This window comes from Condylura cristata, unplaced genomic scaffold (assembly GCF_000260355.1).
Source record: "Condylura cristata isolate star-nosed mole 26May11 unplaced genomic scaffold, ConCri1.0 scaffold00013, whole genome shotgun sequence".
NCBI lineage: Eukaryota > Metazoa > Chordata > Mammalia > Eulipotyphla > Talpidae > Condylura > Condylura cristata.
This window is the reverse complement of record NW_004567114.1, coordinates 31,506,571-31,525,901: the sequence shown is the minus strand read 5'-3', so window position 1 is coordinate 31,525,901 and position 19,331 is coordinate 31,506,571. Positions and strand designations below refer to the sequence as shown.

The 19,331-nt window shown below is 34.7% G+C and overlaps 1 protein-coding gene across 1 annotated transcript in view; it reads left to right on the top strand.

Moving 5' to 3' along the window:
- Positions 1–19,331, top strand: part of LOC101627322 (leucine-rich repeat-containing protein 9) — a 94,046-nt gene that overhangs the window by 8,480 nt on the left and 66,235 nt on the right. The window contains exons 6-12 of the mRNA XM_012724401.1: positions 1,781–1,963; positions 3,438–3,593; positions 6,821–7,017; positions 7,932–8,063; positions 15,477–15,653; positions 15,949–16,066; positions 19,101–19,233. Coding sequence (XP_012579855.1) covers positions 1,781–1,963; positions 3,438–3,593; positions 6,821–7,017; positions 7,932–8,063; positions 15,477–15,653; positions 15,949–16,066; positions 19,101–19,233 — 1,096 coding nt within the window. The remainder of the gene's footprint in view (positions 1–1,780; positions 1,964–3,437; positions 3,594–6,820; positions 7,018–7,931; positions 8,064–15,476; positions 15,654–15,948; positions 16,067–19,100; positions 19,234–19,331) is intronic.

The following is a 19,331-nucleotide window of genomic DNA, read 5'->3' as shown; positions in this document are numbered from 1 at the left end:
ATTTTAAGTTTAAATTGACAGGCTTTTCTAGAAAACATTTAGAAGTATGTACCAATCCTTTTAAAAGGTACCTACCCTTTGACATATCAAATAGATTGCATTCCAAGGAATACATTTCAAGAAAATAATGTGAAATGTGGTCAGGATTTATGTTTAAATGTGCAAGAATTGCAAAGAGGTCATCAGGATCTTTGAAGATAAATTTAGAGAGGTATGGGAACACATTCTCAGTCCAAAGAGAGACTGAGCACATATTAGTCACCTGGCCTTGTTTTACTCTTGATTCTTATAAATCTTCTCACTGCTCATTTCTACTTTATCTTCAGAATTAATGCCTCCTAGTTCTTCCTATGGATTTCCCTTAACTCTGTTTCAGATATCCTTGTGGTATGTCATCCTTTCTAGTCCAATAACACCATGATAGCCCCATATACCAGGCACTTCCTACTAGAGCTTTTCTACCCTCCCTAGCATTGAGGAAGTTGTGAGGATGTCTCAAAGGTTGTTAGAAAATAATAATCACTCAGTTCAGTTCACACATATTTTATGTCTCTTGTCATGTAAATCTGTGTGCTAAAAATGCATTGTTAAACAGGATAACAAATTTTACTCTCAAGAGTTGGCAATTTTTTTCTATGAGAGGCCAAAAAAATATATTTTCAGCTTGGTAGCCTATATCTTATCTCTGTTGCAAACTCTTCTTTTTTTTACAATACTGAAAAAAATGTAATCACTGTTCTCAGTTTATAGAGGGGGGGGGCTAAGACCCATAAAAACTCTTGGCTTCTAGACTGTGGAGGTCTAAGCATTTGTCAATAGGTATAAGAGATTCTACAATAAAAGTAAGCCCATCTACTAAGAGCTTATAGGAGGAGCATCTGTCTTAATGTTAGGGGATGAAATGAGATTCCCAGAGATGATACCTAGGTTGAGTCTTGATGGATTAAAGGTAAATTTGAGTGAAATTCAATTCACTACAAGGGAGCAGCATGAGCGAAATAAGACAGAGTCTAGGACAGTCTGAAATTTGAATTTGTTCAGTATGGCTAAAACATAAAATGCTAGGAAAAGACAAAACTGAATAATTAAACAAGGGCAGTGACTTAAATGTCAGGATAAAAGATTGCTAAGGAGAAACTGGTCTGGGAGTCTCTCCCTGCCTCTAGGTTGTGGGGAAAATGAGGGCCACAGGAAACTAGAGTTCAGTTGCCCTTAATAGGAAAAAAGAGCATTTCCAGAAAAACAAAAAAGAAAACTAAAACCTGGGAATTCAGTAATGAATAAATAGAACAGAATCCCACCACCTTTGATGAGAAGAGCAAATCTGAAGGCCAAGAAAAATTGAGGAGCATCGCTGATAGCAGGTATGTCTGGTGGATGGGCAGTGAAGGAAGCTGAAGTTCTATGGGTACACTAGGGGGTGCTGGGCAATTGTTAACAAAGGGGCTGTGCAGAGAAGGCAACACAACATTGTGCTATGAATAAATGAACTCATGTGACTAACTCTAGGTTTCATATTGGAATACATGATTTAGTAAATATTCTTTTGGCTTTTATATCTAAATTACATAGTCATGTAGAGTCCGTGTTTAATTATTATTGATCTTTCTTCATGTATTTGGCATGTTTTTCACTACAGAAAGACATTAAATCACTTAAACATAATGAAACATGTAATTAGAATATAATGCATCACATAAAATGTGGTGACCTTATGTTTTCAAATGACTCCTTTAGAAATGGAATGTAGTAATTAATTGACTGAATGTTGTTGTTTTAGGACCTTACTAACTTAACCAGGCTGCATCATTTAAAGGATTTGTGTCTGAATGACCCTCAGTATAAAACCAATCCAGTTTGTCTGCTGTGTAATTATGCCACACATGTATTATATCACTTGCCTTGTCTTGAAAGACTTGACACTTTTGATGTGTCATCAAAGCAAATCAAGGAACTGGCTGATGTAAGTATATTCCTAATTGGCTTTCTGTGACTTAACTTTAATTAGATAACTGTGTCTTCTGACAGTGCCCCTATATGGTAGGTAGTGTTATCACTCCTTTTCCCCACTTCTACTTTTGCCCCAGTGAGTTGTATATTTCATATAGTATAGTATAGTATTCAGATAATACTAGTACTAGAATCTGAATTTTGATGACAACACTAGAAGGTAAAATAGACGAGCATTTAAAATGTATACAAAACTTTGTTCATTCATTTAAACATCCAATAAATGTTTTTGACTAGAATGTGAGACACATGTGGATGTCCCCTCATGAGGCAAATCCCCACTTCTGAGAACTTAGATAAAATGAGAGAGCACAGATATTAAGCAACCACGAATAAACAGCTAGTATGTTTGATGTGGAAAAGTAAAACAGGGATGAAGGAAATGGAATTATTGGTAGGGGAGATGAAAGGGTGTTGTTAGTTTATCTAGACTTGTGAGGAAAGGATTTGCTAAAGTGACATTCAAAAGAGATCTAAGGTAAGGGAGTGAGCTTTTCAAGGATTAATACAGACAAGACCTTGAAGCAGGAGCATTTGCTTTCGTTTGGAGAACAGTAAGTATCAGTAGTTAGTGTGGCTGGAACTGAGTAAGTGACGGGAGGAGAGTAAGAGATGAAGACCAGAGTGGTGGGCCGATCACATGAGACTGGAGAATGTGGTAAGGACTTGGCTTTGAGTAGATGGAGGTCACTGGACAATTTTGAGCATATTTCCCTCAATTTAAATTTAAGTGGTTAAAACTAAATCACATTTTAATAGTGCTCTTGATTTGTTTACTTTCTCTTCAGTTCTTTTTAGCTAATATAACTTATAAGCATCATTTTACTTAAGTGAATTTAACCAAGTGAAATGATAATTTTATAAATAATTACATGATCTACTGGTATTACAGAATTCAAGATAATTGTATTTCATTAACAATTTTGTAATTTGCTCAATCTAAAACAAAATATAGCATCCTTCTATAGATTTGGAGAAAAGCATTAAATCCTGTTTCTTAATAATGCTTTAAAAATGAACTAAATGTTACATTTGCTTTTAATTCTTTAAAATTTATTTTTCCCTATGTTAATCCAAATAATGTAGGTATGTACTTAGTAGTACTGCTTCGTTAGTTAGATGATTCTATTTCATAAATCCTATTTTATCTATAGTTCCTTTAAGTTGTCATCCTGGAAATAAATGTGACTATGCCTCACACTTAATATATTATCCTCATAGAAAATATTTGCAATTTTATATTTTGTTTAACAAGTTAAAATAGAACTTTTTGTAGCCATTACCTTTCTAGCTATCACCATTAGTAGTAACTGAAAATGCAAAACTTAAAAATTGTCAAATAGAATATATCATACTGTTTCAAATAGCATTACTAATTACCTATGTTTTGTTTCAATTAGTCTTTTGTTGTTTTTTCTCTCTTTTAGACCACAGCAATGAAAAAAATAATGTATTACAATATGCGTATAAAAACTGTTCAGCGTCATCTTAATGAAGACCTGGAAAAACTGAATGATAGAAAGTGCAAATTACAGAAGTTGCCAGAAGAACGAATAAAATTATTCAGCTTCCTGAAAAAAAGTGTAAGATTTTACATTCTCAATTTCAATAGCTATTTGTGCATACAGAACTGGGGCACAGGCCAGAGACTCAGGGGTGGCGAGAGGCCCCACCAGAGACAGAATGGGAAGCAGAACAGGCAGATGGACGAAGTACACTACCGAGGGAGCAGCAGGCGGGCCAGGAGAGGTCTGCGGCGCCATGTGGTCACCTCCGGGGCAGGCGGGGATCGAACTCATGCGGAAGTGGCCTTAACTTCTCAGTGCTGTGCTTTAACCCGCTGTGCCACCAGGGAGGGCCCGATTGTATGAAATATTAATCAGCAGTCAAAAAAGATAAATTCATGCCTTTTGCAGCAACATGGATGGAGCTGGAAGGGATCATGCTTAGTGAAATAAGCCAGAAAGAAAAAGAAAAATACCAGATGGTTTTGCTCATAGCAGTAGCATAAAGGACAGGAGGGCAGGGAAATAATAATGAACACCTATATACCAGAGACATTTTATGGGGGTGAAGTGGGGATGGGATCAAAAATGGGGGAGTGCACTGGACTATGGTGATGGTACAAGGGTGATTTGGTGATGGGAAGCCCACGGGATTACAATTGAGATGGAAAAAGGCACAAAATGATGTAAAAATAAACTATTATATTTTTAAATTTTTAAAAAATGTTTTGTTTGCAGCTGATTAACTAAACTCCATTCTGTGCTTTAAAAATCTGCTAGGTTTATTGATTTATGACATGTTTAAAAGTTCTGTAATTCACCGTAATTCCAAGAGTTACAGCTAGAGATCTATTAAACTGCATTTTCATTAGATACCAGTAGGCTGTGCTCAAAACTCATTTTGTTTTCTAAAGTGCTAAAGTATCCCTTTACTAATACTACTATGGCCTATAAGAAGGGAGGAACGTAATCAAACTATACTTTAAAAATTATGTCTGCTAAAAAAAAAAAAATTATGTCTGCTTTTTGGATTTCCTTTAATATCAAGGATTGTTAATCTTAAAACAGAACTTTGTATATGTAATAACTTACTGTACTTTTAAAAAGATATGAAATATAATTATTCAACAAATGGTATTAAAAAATAATTAAATTGTTTGACAATGGGGGAACTGAATATTTAGTTTACACTTTATCAAAAATAGGTAACAGTGGGAGGAAAGTTAAATATAAAGATAAAAACATTTTTTAAAAAAGAATATAAAGTACTTAACTGTTCTCAGCCTACCAAATAAGAGAAATACTAGAACTCAACGGAAAAAGAATAGATTTGGTTGCCAAAAAAAGTAAAATACTTTTGTATAAAAAGCATTATTGGCCCTCCCTGGTGGCGCAGCAGGTTAAAGCACTGCACTCAGAAGCTGAGACCACTTCCACATGAGTTCGATTCCCGCCTGCCCCGGAGGTGACCACATGGCGAGGCAGACCTCTCCTGACCCGCCCGCTGCTCCCCTCAGCAGTGTACTTTGTTGATCTGCCTGTTCTGCATCCCGCTCTGTCTCTGGCCAAGTCTTTCGACACCCCTGAGTCTCTGGCCTGTACCCCAGTTCTGTATGCACAAAAATAAATAAATCTTTTTAAAAAAGCATTATTACTAAAGGGAAACAGTTGTCAATTTGAAAAAAAAATGTTTTCAGTAAACACTATGGACAAACATGATAAACATTCTCAAAAATCAAAATATTCCAATAGAAAAACTGAGCTGAGTACATACCCTTGATTTTTATACAAGAAGAAATAAAGTGACTAATAGACACTTGAAAGAAGAGCTCAACCTGATTATTCCTTTCCAAATGACTACAAGAAATAACAAGGAATTTTTATCTAAAAAAAATGCCAAAATCATAATATATGGTAGTATTCAGGCTGGTGAAGACAGATGTGATGCTCTTATCAATGGGAGTGTAATTTGAGTTGTGTATTAACAACACAAAAGTGCTCATATGTTTATACATAAAGATATTTATTGCCACAAGCAACAATAATAAATTGAAAACTATCTAAAGAGAGGAAGAATTACTCATTTTGACGAGAGAATAGTAATTAATACATAACTATTAAAACAAATCTTTTAAATATGTTTAAAACACTCTAACACCTACTTAAAACAGGTTTTAATTAATTATAGATACTCTTAAAAAGCAACATTAACAGAAGTTGAATAATTTATTTGAATAAAAAATGAAAAAAGTATATGGACATCATTTTTTATCTACCATTTTCATGTAAAATGCTTGTATTAAAACTTGTAAATATGTTGTAACAACAATAAGATCAATTAGTGGTTTACCAGAATGGAAGGTGAAGGGAAGTAGGTAAATATCTTAAAAGGAATCATTTGTGTGATGAAGGATAGAATTGGTCTTTCAGTGGTGAACTTAAAATATACACACATTGACTTTTAATAGTTAATATTAGTTAATTAATATTAGTTAATATAATATATAAAGTACAGACATTTTAGAAAATATGCTTAATATGTTTTATAACAGATGTATTTGGACATTTTAGAGTGGAAGTATAGATATTTGGTAAATTTCTATTTATATACACCTATCCATGTGCAAAACAATATATCCTGAATCCACAAGGCACGGTTTAAGAGCAAGACAAATGAGGGACTCTCTGTAGCTCCAAAATTTAAGGGAGTGCCTAAAACCACAGTAATCAAAATAAATCATATTTAGTACAATATTTTTAAAAAATACAAATTAATGCAAAAATATCCATTATAAGCAAAAAGAAACCCAAAATATCAAAAAAAAAATTAAGTCATATATGAGACTCAGGCAAAAGGAAAAACAAATGTGTATTCCCATATACAGCGTTATGTGTTTTTTATGGTTAAGTTTTATCCAGAATACAAAAGTAGTTGAAAATATTACAAAAAATAAAAATTGAAAAGTAGGTTTAGCAAGTCATTATTTTAAGTTTTTTTTAATCCAAAAACAGCCTTTAGAATTTTACTTTGACTTTAATAAAGCAAAGTTATCAGTAATATTTACCAACCTGTTTCTTTGCTTTTCTTGCTTTCAACCGAGAAACTTAATGTTATCTTTTACTTGATCTAGAGAAACTGACTGACCAAACTTATACCAAAATTACAATCATAGGTTTGGCATGTTTTCGTAAAGTTAGCATATTTTTATCTACTTTATGACAAGTTAAATTAACTACATATTTCATAGACTCCACTGACTTTTTTTTTTTTTTTTTTTTGCTGTTTGGTATATTGCTTTTAACAGTTGGAACGACAACTGGCTGAAATCAAGGGATCTGGCAAAGGGCAGAATGACAGATCCAGTAATAATAAAGTAACTGAGTTTGAAAAGTCAAAGAACTGTGAAATTGTCTCAGAAGAATCAAGTCTTCAACAGAAGATATTGACCAAACTGAATGCCTTGAATGAAAGGGTAACATTCTGGAGCAAAAAACTTGATGAGTATGTTTAATGAATTGTCTGACTGTCCCAATTTGAAACATGAGAGAAAAAAAAATGCTCTGGGGTGTGAGTTGAACTCAGTTTCCTACTTCAGGAGTAAAAATAATTATAGTATGAAGCAAAATACAAAATGTATCTCCAATCTAGCTCCTAGAAAGAGAGGCATCACTGGCATATATCCTTAATTAGGAATAGTGAACTTGCCTTAAATGGCTTCTGGTCACATTACTACTCCCGAGTCTGCAAAGTTAAATAAAGCATTTGAGCTGCTACTGGTGCAGAAACTGTTGAGAGTGGGCAAAGTACATGCACCTTTGTCTACAATCATGAAGAATGATTAAGTATCAACTAGAAATATCCAAGCAAAAAGGCTTAATGAATATTGTTACTTTTTAAATTTACTTTAAGTGGACATGTTAGTTTGGCCTTGTGATAATACTACTAATAAGTAACATTTGTTGGGTTCTTATTCTGTGTGAAACTCTTTGCCTTGCATCTATTTTGCATATAATACACCCTAGGAAAGACTTTTCAGGTATAGGTACTATTAATATTACCATTTTGCTAAGAAACTGTGGCATAAAAAGATTATAATTAGTCTAAGAACCAAGAGCCATAAATGGCAGAGCCAGGATAGTCTTCTAACCTTTCCATATTCCTTTAAAATCACCTTTCCAAATTTAAGGTGATTTAATCATCAAAAATAGGATGACTCTCACTTGATTTAGCACCAAGCCTTTTTATCCATTGTATTTTGACATCAGTTTTTTTTTAATTATTACAAAAGTTTATTTTTACATCATTTTGCACATTTTTTTCCATCTTGATTGTACACATCAGTTTTTTTTAATTATCATGAATTTTAATGTTGTGATTTTCAGATCTAATAGCTATACATTCTATTTCTTGAATAGAATTGAAGCAATTTATCGTATTGAAGTGAAGCAAAAGAAGAAAAGTCACAGTTTGTTGATCCCATTTTTATTAATTGAGTTGGAGACTGTGGGAAACATCCACTTTGAAGAAGGCACTCAATCTGATGAATGGTAAGTCTGTTTAAATTTACTAATATCTTTAGAAATTACTTTCAGTGCTTAGGATTATCAACCAAAATATCAACTTATAAACTCATCACTGTCCCATTTTCAAAACACATTTCTTATAGAGTACTCATCCATTGAAAAATTTACCACCAAATTTTCCTATTTATACCATTGCCATAACTTAACTTTGAAAATGTCCAAGTGGTATGGAAAGCTGGATGGAAATTCTTCAGACTACTAAAAATGGAGCTATCATATGACCCAGCAATCCCACTCCTAGGGATCTACCCAAAGGACACAAAAATATTAATTCAAAAGGATACGTACATACCTATGTTTACTGCAGCATTATTTATAATAGGTAAAACATGTTTTAATAGGTAAAACATGGAAACAATGTAAATGCCCAAAAACAAGATGATTGGATCAAGAAGATGTGGTGTGTGTGCGTGCACAGCAATCAAAAAAGATAAAATAATGTCATTCACAACAACATGGATAGAGCTAGAAGGGATCATGCTCAGTGGAAAAAGAAAAATATCAGATGGTTTCAGTTATAGGATGAATAGAGGAACCAAATGAGGGATTGGGGTAGTAATAATAACAGTAAGAAACACAACAAAACCAAACAACAATAGCAAGATAACTACAAATCAGAGACATTCTGCAGGGGAAGGGGAGGAAAAGGGACCAAGACAAGGGGGAGACAAACACAAGGGACTATGGTGATGGTGCAAAGGTGAATTGGTGGTGGAAATTTTATGAGGTCTATACCTGAGAAAAGAAAGCAAACATTGGATCTGTTATTCTGCCCTTTTCTAGATCCCTTGATTTCAGCCAGTTCTTGTCCCAACTGTTAAAAGCAATATACGAGACAGCAAGAAAATGTTAGTGGAGTCTGTTAAAATATATGTCATAACTGACCCTCCCTGGTGGCGCAGCAGGTTGGAGCATAGCTCTAAAAAGCTAAAGCCACTTCAGCATGAGTTCGATCCCCACCCTGGAGATGATCCACATGGTGTGGCAGACCTCTCCTGGCCCACCCGCTGCTCTACTCAGCAGTATACGTCGTTGATCTGCCAGTTCTGCTCCCCACTCTGTCTCTGGTGAATCCTCTCACCACACCTGTGCTTCTGGCCTGCACCCCAGTTCTAAAAAAAAAATAAATTAAAATAAATAAATTTTCATAACTAATTAATAATAAAGTTGTAGAGTGCAAAAATTTGAAACAATTAGCCAACAACGAAAAAAAAAGAGGTATCCAATGAAGATAAACTTGTACTATATACATCAAAATAAAGTAAGATTTCTAAAAATTTTTTTAAAAGTCCAAGTGATATTTCATTGGTCTACCTAGTTTCCTTTCACACAAAGTCAGAATATAATTTAGAAAAGCTCACAGTCAGATATCAATTTTATCCTATTCATATCTGGAATGGAGTCTGAATATTGTGTGAGAAGCCAGGATGCCAAAACAGCAGACTGACAACAGCAGATTGCAAATAATAGAGCAGACTGTTGGCAGGTTTCCTGGGGGTCCAAAGTCAAACCAGTTTTATAGAGTTAACTGTAGTCAGGGTGCATAAAATAAGGCAAGGTTAACATGAAACCAGGAATTTGAGTGAAAAGCCCATTTTGACAAAAACGGAGAGAACCACTAGAAACAGAAGCAGGAAACAAGCATCTACATGTCAGAATCAGTCTATTGATAGAAGAAAGTAAGTGGTTGTGTTGCCTTAGCTGGAGACCCACCCAAAGGAATGATCCTTAAAAGGAAAAAGAAAACCAGCAGAAAAGTATCTCTAATTGTAACTTAAACATTCTGTAATTATTTTCTCAAAATTGAAATCCCTATTAATGAAAGAGAGCTCTAGAAGCATACTGCAAACTTGGGTACATAGAGAGAAACCAGGAGACATGGAAAGCTATAGAATAAACCGCTATATGAACCTGGAGAGTTTTTTTACTTACAGTCAGTGTTGAAATAATTACCATTTTTATGGAATAAAATGCAAGCTTTGTATGAACTTTTTAGAAATGTGTGATTGTTATGGGTTATTTAAAAAAAAAGATTTACTTATTGATGCAAACAAAACTGGGTACAGGAGAGAAGCACAGGGGCGGTGAGAATATTCACCAGAGGCAGAGTGGGGAGCAGAACAGCCAGGTTAACGAATTACAGTGCTAAGAGGAGCAGCAGTGGGGTCAGGAGAGGTCTGCTGCACATGTGGGTCACCTCCAGGGCCAGGCATTGAACTTTCACTGAAGCAGCTGTGGCTGGCTTGCAGTGCTGTGTCCTAACCCTTTGTGCCACAAAGGAGGGCCCGATATATGTTCCTTCTATCTCCACTTTGCTAAAAGAGTCTATTCTAAATGGATGCTGAATCATGTCAAATGCCTTCTTTGAATCTATTGAAATCATATGATTTTTGTCTTTTGCTGATATGGTGAATTAGATGGATGGATTTACACATGTTGAAGAATCTTTCCATCCCTGGGAAGTTCATGATGTATGATCCTTTTACTACATTGTTGAATTTGGTTCTCTAACGTTTTGTTGAGTTTTGCATCTGTGTTTGTCAGGGATATTGGACTATAGTTTTCTTTTTTATGAGATGTTCTTGTCTACGTATGGTATCAGAGTTACGTTGGTCTCATTAGATGTGTTTTGGTGCATTCCTGCTTCCTCACACTTTTGGAAATGTTTGAGGACAGGAGTTAGTTCTTCTCTGACATTTTCGTCTCACTAGTAAAGTCATGTGGCCACAAGTTTTTGTGTTACCTGAACCTTTTGATTTCTCTTTCAATTTCCTTGGGGTACTTAATCTGTTAAAAGGTTTTTGTTACTTTTTAACTCAGTTTTAGAGGGTTGTAGGCTTCTAAGAATTTATTCAATTCTTCTAGATTTTCCAATTTGCTGGAATGACATTCCTGGTTGTCTCTTATGATCCCCTGTATATCTCTGTAACTTCACTTTTGTTTCTGATTTTATTTATCAGGTTTTTTTCTTTCTTTCTTTCTTTCTTTCTTTCTTTCTTTTCTTAATAATTCTAGCCAAAGGTTTGTCTTAATTTGTCTATTTTCCCAAAGAACCACTTTGGGTTTCATTGATCCTTTAAACTTTTTGACTACTACCTCATTTATTTACACTGTAATTTGTATTGTTTCTTTCCATGTACCAGCTTTTGGTTTCATTTGTCCTTTTATTTTCTTTTAGTAACATAAGGTATAATATTAGATTATGCATTTGGGATGTTTCTTATTTCTTGATGTGGGCCTGTATTGTTATATACTTCCCCCCTTAGACTTGCTTTTGCTGTGTCCTATAAGTTCTGGAAGGTTATATCCTCATTCACATTTGTCTTGAGGTATTTTTTTAATTTCTTTTGTAATTGCCTCACTAACCTATTAGTCATCCGATGGTTTGCTGTTCAATATCCACATATAAGAGGTTGTTCCTGCTTTCTTTTTGTGACTGGTATCTAGTTTGATGCTGTTGTGGTCAGAGGAGACGCTTGCTATGGTTTCAAGCTTCATGGATTTGTTTCAGTTGGAACTAAATATGTGGTCAATGCTGGAAAATGTTCCAGGTGCACTTGAGAGGAAAGTGTATTCAGTTTTGGGAGCAAGGAGAGTAGCGCACTATAAATGCTCACTAAGCCTTTTTGCTATTGTTGTTAAGAGTATTGTGCCTTTAGTTATTTTCTGTATGATTGATCTGTCCACTGGTGAAAGTTAGGGTGCTGAATTGGCCATTATGTGTTTTTCCCAATGTCTGTTTTTAGATTTGATACCAAAGCTTTATACATACTGACAAGTGTTATATTTTCCTGATGAATCATTCCCTTCATCATTATATGATAACTATCCCTATCTCTTTTTACTCTTGTAGCTGCAAATATACTTTATCTGATATAAATATAGCTATCTCTCTGTTTCATTGGGTTCTTTTCACATGTAGCATTATTGTCCAGGCATTTACTTTGAGCCTGAGTTTATCTTAGGAGTTCACATGCATTTCCTGAAAAAAGCAGAAATTTGGATTCTGTCTTTTAATCTAACCAGTCATTCTGCCTTTTAACTGGTGAGGTCAGTTTAATTACATTTAGTGTGGTTCTTGACATGCATGTCTGATGGTATTCTACCTGAAATGTCTCTCTATTTCCTTTTTCAATTCTTTATGGATGTTCTTTGATTTACATATGAGAACTCCTCCAAACATTTCTTAGAGGTGAAGTCTAGTGTATGCAAACTCTTTCAGCTACTACTTGCCTGAGGAGGTCTTTATTTCTCCTTCATATCTAAAGGAGAGCATTACAGGATAGATTAATTTTGGCTAGCAGTTTTTATCATTAACTACTCAATTCTCTTATTGCTCACAGTGTTTATTCAGAGAACTCAGATGTAAGCCTGATCAGGGTTCATTTATAAATTGTCTGCTTCAATATTCTCTCTTTGTCTTGAACTCTTAAAATTTTATGATGTTTAGATAACCTGGTGTTCTTTAAGCATCATGGACTTGCATATTTCATTCCTTCTTCAGATTTGGGAAATTTTCCTCTCATATTTCTTTAAATAAGTTCTTTGTTCCTTTCTCCCTAAATTATCCTTCAGAGACACCTATTATTCTCATATTGTCTTTCTTCATGCAACTGGCTAGTTCTTAAAGTGTTTCTTCATTTTTTTCTTTGTATCTCTCTTCTTCCACCTAGATTCTTTATGAATTATCATCTTCAAGGTTGCTGATCAGCCCTCCATTTGGTCTGTTCTATTGCCATCACTTTGCCCAGAACTTTTTGTCTCTTATATTGATTTTTTTACATCCTGCATCTGTTACTATTTAAAACTTCAGTTTCAATCTTCTAGCTGTTAATTTTAGTTATCAGAACATTATTCATTTTTCTACATTCTCTGTATACAACTTTTCTTCTTTTTTCCCCTTTCTTTGAATTTCTGCCTGGTAGCAATTTTGAACTTTGCATCTGATTGGAAGAAAATATCTTCCAAGTGTCTGTGGTTGGGGTCTGGAGATTTGTTCTTTCTGTGATGTAGTATTCCCCTGTGAACTCAAGTTGCTTTTTGTGTTTTTCATTTCCCCATTATTTCATTTCTGAATACTAAAGATACAGCATTTTCACTTTTCCTAGAGTGGTATTGTGTATAAGGAAGAATTAACCTGGAACTAGGTCTTCTGTGGGTGGGGGAAGACCCCGGAGGGGTCTGTTGCTGGTGGAATTGGGGAGTATGGGTATGGCTCATGCCCAGGTTACCACTGCCAGATCTCCTCTTTAGATTTCAGACCCATGTCTCTACAGTCAGCAAGCTGAGCTTTTTGTGCATCCCTGATAACTTCCAAATTGGCTTTCTGTATCTACTTGGTCCCCATCTCTGCCTCTTCCAAGGGGAAATGGGTAGGGTGAGTCAGATCTTTCTCAGCTTTGTCTTCCTCATTGGATCCCTGTTTGCCTTGGCTCTCTACAGCATTCTTGCCCATATCTCCCACAGTGAGATCATCAACAAGCAGTTTCACTCTCCCAGGTACAGTTATGATTGTGGTTTCCATCCCCACAGAAGCTTCTCCCCACTCACACTTTTGTTTCCCTGTGCTGCATATTTCAGTGTCTCCCCTGTCACATACAGTCAGCGTTGGTCCCCTGAGATCATGAGGCTCGTCTTTCCACGTCATGGGATCCCTCTGAGTACAGTGCCTAGCTATACTTCTATCGGTTTGTTCTCCCCAGAGCAAAGTAAGGCCCGTCCTCTGGTGCCATCGTCCCTGAATCTTCTTATACATATTCTTGATTAACTTTTATCATTACATAACACAAATATTACTAAATAAACGCCTATAGCACTAGTTGTACTAATAATAATTAGTATAAGTAATACTGAGAGTCTCAGTGGTTGCAGGACATGTTTCTTAGAGCTGACTTGGACTGATGTAGGACCATAACGTGATTCCTTTACTGGTGAGGTTGTAAATTTGAGATGATGCTGTGACTGTTTAGCCAGACTCCTAAACTAGTAAAGAGCTTCATTCTGGGTTTTGTCTTCATTCTGATGTTGGTCTCTGCTACCAGATTGTGCACTCCTCAGGGATTATTTTTGTTCAAGCAGCTAACTTTCAATTCTAAGGATAGAGTAATGTGACAGCTCTGATTGCATTGGTTTAATTTTGTTAGTGAGAAAGAAAGATGCTTTAAATTTGGAATTCAGATATCAGACTGAGTTGGGTAGATCTGTGATCTTAGTTCAGGTCTTGGTTGATTATGTAGGTGAGGACAAAGTATCTTATTTATACCACATAGGATCAAACAACTTCCTATTCACATTCATCCATTTTTAAATCTGATGTTAATCAAAATTCTGTGCTACTTTAAGACAGGTCCTCAATTGTTGTGAGCATGGCCAGGTGAGGGTAGCAGAGAGCAATGAACATTTTCTGGACATTTTCACATAACTGACACTTTTCAGTTCTTAGCTCAGATATCTTCTCTGAAAAATCTTACCTAACCCATATCGTAAGCAGCCCTCACTCCATTTCTAGCTTGAAATCTTTCTTCAATGCAGATATCAATTTAGAAATTGTTTTATTTATGCCTTGTTTATTTTTTTGGCCCAGCTATTTTGACATATGGGCCCCATGAAGCATAAGGACCCTGCCTCTCATACTTCCAAAGCCCTAATTCTGAAGTTATTGTAATTGTTGAAGAGTTGATGGTGATTTGGACTAAATTAATAACAATAATATGTTCTGATAATGATAAAGGACCACATTCAGGATGTATTTTAGATCTTGCTGAAGAATTAAACATTGGTGAGGAAGAGAAAAGGCAGTTTATTTCTGGGATTTTAACCTAAGTTACCAATTAGATTGTGACACAATATACTGAAATGAAGAACATTAAGGAGTAGGTTTTAGGACAAGTGTTGGATGAGTGAAGTTTGAAAGGCCTGTTACTTCTACAGGTGAACATATCAAGCAGATGGTTGAATGTTCAATTCTATACCCAGCTAAGTTGGGTAAGAACCAAATTTGGAAATTAAATGTTGTGTTTTGTGTGTGTGTGTATACATATATATTTTATAATATAAGTATACAATGTAAAATTATAATATATAAATACAACACAATTTCATATCTATATATTATTTAAATAATGGAGTATTGCCTAACCAATATAACTTTTACTCATAACAGTATATAATTGTTAATATTTAAAAATATTATTTTTCAAAGTTTAGTGTCTCTTTATAGTGAATTACTATCAATGCAACAGAACTACTGCCTGATGATAGAACTTTTGCAAAAAACATAAAACATGGGTTATAACTTTTATCAATATGTAAACTTATTTTCAACATTTTAAGGAAAATCTGTGATTTTCTTAGTTTACTTTCTGTATTCCCATATAGGTTTAATTCCTGTTATGAATTAATTCTGTCTCGGTTTTGTGCATGGGACTTCAGAACATATGGTATTACAGGAGTGAAAGTAAAACGCATCATTAAAGTTAACAACCGTATTTTGAGACTCAAATTTGAAGAGAAATTCCAAAAGTTTTTGGACAGTGAAGACATGCATGATTCAGAGTAAGAAGATAATTTCATAGGGAATTTTTTTTAATTTACCTTATTTTATAAAAAGTTTTTATTTTAAAAGTTTATTCTATTGAAAGCATGCCTTCTTAGTAAATATTTCTTTCTCATGCATCTTCCTGGACCACATGAACCTTGTTTTTGGACTGAGGGGGAATAGAGGTTTAATAATGATGCTGGATGTCTAATATAAATGGGAAATATCCCATACTAAACATACAGTCATCTTATCTATGGACAAGTTGTTTTGAAGTCAATTCTCCAACTTTTTTGTTTCATTACTCTTAAGGAACTATCGAAAGATGCTGGAATGCCTTTTTTATGTTTTTGACCCTGAAGTTATAGTGAAGAAAAAGCATCTACTACAAATAATTGAAAAAGGATTCAAAAACAGTGAGACAAGCAAGGTAGCATAATGTTTTCTTTTTAATGAATAAAGCTCTTCCTCTAGTTAAGTATTTCTATTCTCAAATCTTTCATTCATATTAATAGCAAATTTCTGCTCTTTCAAAAAGCTTAGTGCTATCATAGAAAGTATTACATCTTTGAATTGTACTAGGAAAAAACCCACTAGTTTCTTAATCTGCATTAAGTCTTTCTAGGCATTTTATTTGTGTGCTGTGAGCTTTTTGTTAATGATCTTGACATTTACTTCTTTAATCTGTTTTAAGCTCTCTGCGATCTTTTCCATTTGAAAAAAAATCACTTAACACTGCTGTGCTTTCTAGCTATCATTCTATTTTTTTCTCTCTTCTTTTACTACCACCATTTATTTTCTGATCATTGTTTCCACCGTGCAGTTGATAATGCTTTACCCCTGATTATGCTTAAATTCAAATATCCAATCAACCTTTACCAGCCCCCCACCACCTCTTGATGAGACAGCTGTTTCACACTGCCACAGAAAAGTGCTTCCTATCCCTTTTCATATCATAACACACATTTAAAAATTACTGCAGTTGAATCTTAATTTTCCTACTTACCAGCTATGTGCCTTTACCTTGTTCTACCTATTTTGTCCCACTTGTAAAATGAAGCTAATAATTATATATATTTCACAAGTATACAGGTGTTGTTAGGATTTAGTGAGATAGACATTAAAAAGTGCTTAGATTCTTCTATATCAACATTTACAACATCATTAGTCACAATATCCTAAAAGCTGAAATAAACAATATGTCCATCAGAAGATAATGGATAAGCAAAATGTTGTATGTGTAGTATATAATGATATATTGTCCAGCCATAAAAAGGAATAAAATACTGATACATACTACATCATGGATAAACCTGAAAAGTATTATGCTAAGTGGAAAAAGCCAGATATAAATGGTGCTAAGTGGAAAAAGCCAGATACAAATGGTTAAGTGTAGTATATGATTTCACCTATGAGTAAAGCAAATTGTAGAGACAAAGTACAATCAAGATTACCAGGGGATGGGGAACATGGAGGGATGGTGAGCTATTTGGGATGGTGAAAAGTTCTAAAAATGGAGAGCATTGATGATTGACAGACTGAAAAGTGGTTTCAATGACTGCTTTTATCTTATGTATTTTTTACCAACATCCCTCCTCCCCCAAATACACACACACACCACCACCACCGCCACCACCAAAAAAGCATCCCTGCCACTCAGTGGAGACTGTATTGGAGGGAATAGGAGCAAATACTGGGACATTCTATGGGAGAGGTACTTAAGTAGATAGAATTCAGCAAGATAGTATTAAATTGCCTTCACTGTACTTTCTGGAAAATAAGGAAAAGGAGATGAAGAACTGAGCAAGGATTTTGGAAGGCAGAATGAAGTCCTCAGTCATTTTTGTGAGTCAGCATGGGCAGAGAGAATTGGGAAAGGATGGGGCTGACACGTCTGTGTGTTTTCTGTCTGCCATGCACTGACATCTCTAACCCACCCCCCAAAGCCCTCTGTGCTGCTCTGTGCTATACAATAGCCATCACCTGCATTTGACTGCTGACCATTTGAAATGAGGCTAGTCACAAGTGAGGTGTACTAAACATTTTAAATAAATACCAGTTTTGAAAGACTTCGAATAGAAAAAATAATTTAAGTTGATTACATGTTGAATGATAATATTTTGGATATGTTGATAAAATGTATTATTAAAATTTACCAAAAACACTTCTAGCTGACAAGAGAACTAGAAGAAAAAGAAATCTAGAAGGCATCCCATTTATAGTACCATAAAAATATTAAATACCTATAATTAAACCTAACAAAAGCGATGAAAAACCTACTCCATGAAAGCTATAAGGTAGTGTTCAAAGAAACAGAAAATAATACAAGGCAATGGAAAGATATTCTATGCCCCTAGGTTGGAGGAATTAACATTGTCAAGGGCACTCCCTTGAAACAGGTTAAGCACAGCACTATGAAACTATCGCAGCCACTGCAGCATGAGTTCAACCCCTGGCCAGAGGGGTGATCCACATGGCATGGCAGATCTCTCCTGACCCACCTGCTCCCCTCAGCAGTGTACTTCATGGGTCTTCCTGTTCTGCTCCCCATTCTGTCTCTGGCGAATCATCTCACACACTACATTTCTGTCCTGTACCGCAGTTCTGTATGCATAAATAAATAAATATTTTTTTAAATGTCAAAATGACCATCTTACCCAAAGAAATTAACAGATTCAATGAAATTCCTATCAAATTTTCCATGGAATTTTTCAAAGAAGTAGAGTAAACATTATTGAAATTCATATGGAACCACAAAAGACCTTAAATAGCCAAAGCAACAGATAAAAAGCAATCTTGTAAAAAAAAAAAAAGAAGAAGAAGAAGAAGAAGAGCAGCAATGGATGTATCATGCTCCTAGACTTCAAGCTATAACACAAGACCATAGTAATCAAAACAATATGGTATTGGAATAGACTAGGAAACACATACCAATGAAATAGAATTGAGCCCAGAAACAAAAACCTATACTTATACTGACAGTTAACCTAAGATAAAGGAACCAATAGTATACCATGGTGCTGGGAAACTGGACAGAAGAATGCAAATAAATAAATAAATAAATAAACTAGATGACTGTAAGTTAGAATTTTCACTGACATAATATCACTTTCACAGAATATTGGTTTTGGGATTTTTACAGTTATTAGTGGAATATCATTAAAAAATGTGTAAAGCTGTATAGATTCTGCACCACTTTGTTGTCAGTCCTGAGTCTTGCTGCTTTTACAGGAACAAAAATTGTCTATATCACTTTTCATGAACCTTATTTGCATATAAATTTTAAATCTACAAATGGCTTTACTAAGTGAAGTTATAGCTGAAAGTTATCTATTTCTTTTCAGTGATACTGGCCTCTATTTTCTTTGCACAGACACATAAACATAAAATAATAAAACATCTGATTTAAAGTTGAGGTACTGTCAATTTTGTTAAAATACTGAGACATTGTTTTTTCTTTACAGCTGCCTCTCAGAAAAGAAGCTGTTGTTCTTGCTAACAGCCTAAGTGTGTGTGATTGCCCCAGAATTGAATTTCTACAGCAAAAGTACAATGATGAAAAGAAAAACTCCCTTGAACATGAACTCTTCAGACATGGTAATACAAATATATACAGTATTTGAACTTTTTTTTTTTAAAGATTTATTTATTTATTCATAGAGAACGGGGGTACAGGCCAGAGATGTGGAGGGTGA